Here is a 5788-nt window from a genome sequence, read left to right as displayed (position 1 = left end):
TGCCCGCCCAGCCCCCAGGCCCGGACCTCCCGAGCCAGCCTCCGGGCCGCCAGCCCTCCGTCCGCTCGGTTTCCTCGCCTGAGAAACCGACTGGACCCGGCCTTGCTCCCAGCCTCGCCAGGTGGACAGGTCCTCAGGCCCTGCGGGATTCCAGGAGGGCCCCGGCCCCAGCCCCGTCCCGCCCCGCTCACCCTGCTGTCTGCAGAGGGGCCGCCCCCATATCCCCAAGGCCAGTGGTGCCGGGAAGTTTGAACCCTGGTAGGACCAGCCCAGAGGCTGCCGCCAGCGATCGTCAGGAGGGAACACACAGGCGTCCAGCGCCTCCCGATCCCGGGAACAAGACCCCAGCCCAGACCTCAGCAGCAACTACGTTTATTGAGCACCTAACTATATTGCCCAGTTAATCCCCCACCCACAGGACCCAGACGTACGAGGGACCTTTCAGGGGTGATGTCCTGTGATACAGGGAGCCCCACCTCCCCACCCCACAGGGGTAGGGCCAGACACCATCCCCTCCCAGCTCCCTCCCCCATACAGGCCCTTCCCTGGACCCCAGACCCACGGAGTAACCCAGACGCCTCTCCTTTCACGCCTCATTGCCCCACTTGTAAAATGGGAGGAGAGGGTTAGACCCCTGTTTTTTCTCAGTTTTCTAAAGCAGCAGGAGTCTCTCCTTGCAGGAAGGCTCCCCCAGGCCCTCCCAGCACAGCTGCACCATAAGCACGGAGCTGTTTGTCCCTGTTTGCAGAGTGAAGGCCCAGACAGCTTTCATTCACGGGGACGTGGAATCAAAGGCATCCGGGGTTCAGCCAGCCACTGGCCTCCAGACACGCCAGGGGTACCTCCCCCTTACCTCTGCCAGGCCCAGAGAAGCTACTGGAGACTCAGGACTCTAGGTCGCTCTGAGGTTGGGGACACTTCGGGTCTACACCCCTGCCCCAGGCCGCCCCGCCCAGCCCAGCCCAGCCACACCCTCCCTGCCTGTCTGCCTCTGATTGGGAGGCCTGGGCGGGGGCACCTGGCAGGAGGGCCTGCCTAGCTGTGTGCCAGCAGCTGCCCCAGGATCTCAAGGCTTCAGCTGCCAGCCCTAAAGTCCAGGCACAGGGTCTGAGTGGGCGTGGGGGGCATGAATGCAGGGCCCAGGGCACTGAATGGGGACAGCAGAGAGCGGCCCCGGCAGGGGAGGCTGCAGGCCTGGCAGGGGCAGCCTGGGAGGCACTGACTCTGGGCTGCCCCTGAGATCCGGAGCCTCACCAGCAGGAGAACTCGAGCCCAGCCCAGGACCCAGCCCAGGGGGTGCTGGCATCAGGCAGGCAATGCCCATAGTCTGGAGGCTCCACCTACCCTGAGGACTCCTCCCACGGTGATCCAAGGGCCTTGGAGCTGGCCTCAGGCACAGGAGGCCTGGTCCAACCCAGCCTCAGGTCAGGCCAGCTCCCTGAGACCCTGGTACACCTTGATGGAGTTGTCCTTGGCATCAGCCACCAGGAGCTGGCCCTGGGGTGCACAGGCCACTCCCAAGGGCTGCCCAAGCCCCTCCGACACCAGGCAGATGGGTGGCCCAGCCCGGGGAAACATGGTCACTTGGCGCCTCTGCTCGTCTGCTACAATAATGTTGCCCTCTGAGTTGGAGCAGATGCCTGCTGGGCAGCCGAAAGTGTGCCCCGTCCAGTCCCCCAGGGAGCCCAGGGGCTGGTGGGCACTGCCAAACAGCCTCACATCCCCAAACTCCTCACTCACCGCAAGGCCCCCATCAGGCCCCGGGCCCACCCAGCAGGGGCCCTCCAGACCTAGCATGGAGGCTGGGGCCAGGGGCTCCCAAGCAGGGCCCAACGTGAAGCTGTGCACAGCCCCGGGCAAGTAGTCTGTCACCAGGAGGCGGCTGAGGGCATCCACAGCCAACCCTCGGGGAGACAGGAAGGTGCCCACCGTCACCCAGCGGCCTCCGGGCTCCCGGACTGTGTGCTGGAGGGCATGGACAGCCCCGTGGATGGGATCGCTGACCACCACAAGCCCTGACACTGTCACAGCCACATCCTCTGGAACGAAGGCCCCGGTGCCCGGAGTGCAGCAGGGCAGGAGGCAGACGGGGCGTCCCTCCAGATCCAGCACGTGGACACAGGGTGCAGCCCCGGCCGTGAGGAAGAGCAAGCCATCGGGGGAGCAGTGCAGGCCCCGGGGCCCTCCTGCAGCCCCTGCGGGCACCCGGATCCGCCCCAGCAGCCGCGGCTGCCGGGAGCCGGTGGAGTCTCTAGGCAGGTCCAGTGTGAGGTGCAGACAGCCGGAGGCCGGAGTCCAGTCAGTCGTAATCACCGTCTCAGCTTCTCTGCAGCTGGATCACGTTGGGGGCTGCAAGACAGAAAACAAGGCCCCACTGTGTGTGGGAATGGCAAAGTCACTCCTCCAGTGCCCTCCTATGAGGCTGGGTCCTCCAGGTCCTGAGGGTCTGCCTGACCCCCAAGCCCAGTGGCCAGCTAGTGTCTAGGTGCCTGGAACTCGAGTCTGGGAGACACATGACCCATGGAGTGCTCTGTGGGTTTCCCCTGAGCCCCAGATGTGCTTACGGGCATCAGACAGATAAGCAGCATTTCTCAAATCCATCCGCCTACGGAACCCCTTTCTACTGGGGGTCACCCACACATAACCCTTCTACCTGAGCCCCCAAGTCAGGGAGACTTCTGACCCCTTAGGGGCGAGGCAGCCTGTTCTGAGGGCCTCCACCTGCCTCACCAAGAGAGGCCAGGGGAGGGGTCTCTTACCTGGGGCCAGTCTCGCTGGGCCCTGCTTCGGGGCTGGGTGACTGCAGCCTCTGTTGTTGGAAACGAGAACGGAGGAAGTGGGAGGAGCCACTGGCAGGGATGCAGCTGGGCCGGGTGGAGGAGGGAGAGCGCAGTCTCAGGCCTCGGCCCGGAAGCTTCTATGAAAGAAAAATCAAGCCTCCTGAGGACTCCCCATGCTGCGGCGTTCCTGCCTCTGCACCTCATTGCAGGCTGCACCCTCTGCCCGGACACTATTCCCACGTCCCCTGCACAGCCGGATGCCGTGCAGCCCACCCCCCTTCAGGGGGTCCCCCACCGTCCCCCCACAACCAGCAAGTTCATTACTCCAAGTGGCAAGGCAGCCCCAGGCCACCACCCCCAAGCAGGGCCCTTGGGTCTGGACCACGGGTGGGTGACCTGCTGGCTGAGGCACCCTCGAGGCCTGTCCTGACAGCAAAGAAGGTCATGCATGTCTCCACGCCTGGGAGACGGGTGCTGTTGCCCCCAGCAAGGCCATGCTCACCTGTCTGCCCAGTGAGGGTGAGAAACTGGGGGGCAGTGGACATGGGTGCGATGGACATATGGGGTGGGCTGGACATGTGGGGTGTGGTGGGCGTGTGGGGTGCGGTGGACATGTGGGGTGCGGTGGGTGTGTGGGGTGTGGTGGGTGTGTGGGGTGCGGTGGACATGGGTGCGCTGGACATGTGGGGTGCGGTGGACATGGGTGTGGTGGGCACGTGGGGTGCGGTGGACATGTGGGGTGCGGTGGACATGTGGGGTGCAGGGGCTGAGGATAGGGAGTCTCCCTCAGAGTCGGGACTTGAGAACACCTCCTGGCTGCCCAGGGCTCCCTGCAGCCCCTCCAAGAAGCCTCTGGGTAGAGGGACCCAGCTGGGACCTGTCCCCACAGCACTCCGCGCCTGGCCAGGCAGCACCCCAGCTCTGGCTGCCCCAAGGCGGTGGGTGCCGATGCTATCTCCCTGGCAAGGCAGCACCCCAGCTCTGGCTGCCCTGAGGCAGGGTCGGGGCTGATGCTATCTCCCCGGTAGTTAATGGGGCCCGCTGCCAGCCTGCTTGGACTGGCCCCAGCCTGGCTGGCCCAGCCCAGCTCAGGAAACTAGGTGCAGGCAGGAGCTGCTTCTCCTCCTGGGGGGTCAGCGTGGGCTCCAGGGCCCATTCCAGGCTGGGCGTGGAGGGTTTGGCCAGCTCCCCCAGGAGAGAAGTGATTTGCTGTGGGGGTCCCAGGCACCCCTCCCTGTCTGCCCATCCCCTGCCCGTGGGAGGGCCAAGCCAGGCCATGCCGGGAGGGAGGCAGTGAGCCGTGAAGGCCGATACCTATCTGGGCTGCAGGGGCTGGCAGGGGCCAGCAGAGCCCATGCTGGGTGAGCAGCCTCTAGCCACACAGCCTCGGGGCCACCGTTTAACTGCTGGAGAGCTGACATTAGCGCTGTCTTGCTGAATTCAGAGGCGAGAGGATGCTCAGGGGTCCACGCCCACCGCGGACACAGGCCAGATCACACGCCTCTCCTTGCTCAGCTCCTGATACTGACGTCCCGCCCACCCCCAGACCCCAGCCCCGCAGGGAAGGCCCAGCCCACAGGAGAGGGCCGAGTCTGAAGACAGAGGCCCGGGAGGACTGCTGCCCACCCAGGACTCCCAGGCCAGGACACTTCCTTAGGGGGGTGTCCAGTCGGCTACACTAGGGCCCCAGAGGAAGGAGGCCCAGACGGTGTGTGAACACAGTTTTCCGTTTTAATGTCCACAATTGTGATCAATAAATAACTGTGACCTCCCGTGTCCCTGTGTGGCCCCAGGGACAAGCGCTGGCCACGGCCCGTGGGGGTCTATCCACATGCATGCGGGGGTGGGGCAGGTCCCAGGCCTCGGCCATGGGGCTGGGGCAGGTGAGGGGCGGGGGCCGCAGGAGAGGGGCCGGCTCGCTGTGGGCAGAGACAGACAGACCTCAGGCGCTGCTGGTCAGACCTCGGCGCCCCGGGGGCTCTGCAGGCCACAGACAGCCTCAGGGGTCTGGGAACTCCCTGCCGTAACACAGGTACCCCAGCCACTGCCAGGAATGGCAGGGTCGTCTGAGGCCGGGAGGGGGAGCCCCGGGGGTGGGACGCTGGAGTCGGCCTCACACTTTGTGGTGTGGCCGGAGAAGGGTTGGGGCGCTGCAGGGCCCAGCATGCTGGGTGGCTCGGGGGTACCCCTGGTCAACATGGGACTCAGCTCAGGCTGCCCCCACGCCTCTCCGAGAGCCTGGGGCCCCTTGGCAGGCGCGCGTTTCACAGAGAGGTCGAGGGGTGCGTCGGGCGGCCTTGCAGCCCGCTCCAGTGCCCGGTGGATGGTGAGCAGCTCCAGGCGGATCTTGCCCAACTGCTCCCGCAGGGGTCTCGGGGCCAGGCCCCCCGCGGGCCCCAGCTGCCCCAGCCGTCGTTCCACCCTCGCGTAGTCACCGAGGGCCCGGGTCAGGTCTTCACCCACGTGCTCTGGGCTTCCCGGCACTGGGCCCCGTGGCTGCGGTGGGAGGGGGCCCTCGGGGCCGGGGGTCTCAGGGCCTCCTGGCTCCCTGTCCTCAGACCACAGCGTCACAGAGGGGCTGGTGGGCAGGCTGTGGGGTGGGAGCCGGTCAGGAGGCCACACTGCCCCCACAGCGCCTCCGGCCCCAGCCCCACTCCCCTCATGGCCTCTGCCCTGCGGCCCCAGCCTAGAGCCTGGGCTCTGCTGGAGACCCCGAGAACCCCAAGCTGGTTCTCGGCTCTCAGTTCTCCCCTGTGGCCTGGAGCCCACTTTCCCAGCGACTGAGCTCGGGACAGACCGCAGCCACCATGCCCAGCCGCGGGGCCCAGCCACCCAGCCGCCATGCCCAGCCGCCATGCCACCATGCCCAGCCACCCAGCTGCCATGCCCAGCCGCCATGCCCAGCCACCCAGTCGCCATGCCCAGCCACCCAGCCCCTCCATCCACCTCAGGAACCGGGAGCCCAAGACGCCCACCTGCTCCGGGAACAGAACCTCGTCAGGTTGGGG

General features: G+C 66.5%; 3 protein-coding genes across 4 annotated transcripts in view; all 3 read right to left on the bottom strand.

Moving 5' to 3' along the window:
- PIGQ (phosphatidylinositol glycan anchor biosynthesis, class Q) overlaps window positions 1–390 on the bottom strand; it is a 13714-nt gene extending 13324 nt beyond the window's left edge. Inside the window, exon 1 of the mRNA XM_011962476.1 lies at window positions 79–390. The gene's annotated coding sequence lies outside the window, so the exon portion shown is untranslated. The remainder of the gene's footprint in view (window positions 1–78) is intronic.
- On the bottom strand, window positions 357–2839 carry NHLRC4 (NHL repeat containing 4). Of its 2 annotated transcripts, none has more exons than XM_011962435.1 (2): window positions 2760–2839; window positions 357–2374 (listed from the first exon to the last, which is right to left on the bottom strand). In XM_011962435.1, exon 2 carries the CDS (start codon window positions 1795–1797, stop codon window positions 1426–1428), a length of 372 nt encoding a protein of 123 aa, XP_011817825.1. In that variant the 5' UTR covers window positions 1798–2374; window positions 2760–2839; the 3' UTR covers window positions 357–1425. The 2 variants fall into 2 exon arrangements, with proteins under 2 accessions (XP_011817825.1, XP_011817824.1); XM_011962434.1 differs by having other exon boundaries at window positions 357–2349.
- A 1652-nt stretch (window positions 2840–4491) lies between these two features.
- On the bottom strand, window positions 4492–5787 carry PRR35 (proline rich 35; the record flags this gene model as incomplete). Its single annotated transcript, XM_011962475.1, has 2 exons — window positions 4492–5370; window positions 5756–5787. Coding segments are annotated over 2 exons (666 nt in total), but the record flags the coding sequence as incomplete, so codon positions are not given.
- Between the last annotated feature and the right edge of the window lies 1 nt (window position 5788).

This window comes from Colobus angolensis, unplaced genomic scaffold (genome assembly GCF_000951035.1).
Source record: "Colobus angolensis palliatus isolate OR3802 unplaced genomic scaffold, Cang.pa_1.0 Scaffold59, whole genome shotgun sequence".
Lineage (NCBI taxonomy): Eukaryota > Metazoa > Chordata > Mammalia > Primates > Cercopithecidae > Colobus > Colobus angolensis.
This window is presented reverse-complemented; position numbering and strand designations above follow the sequence as displayed.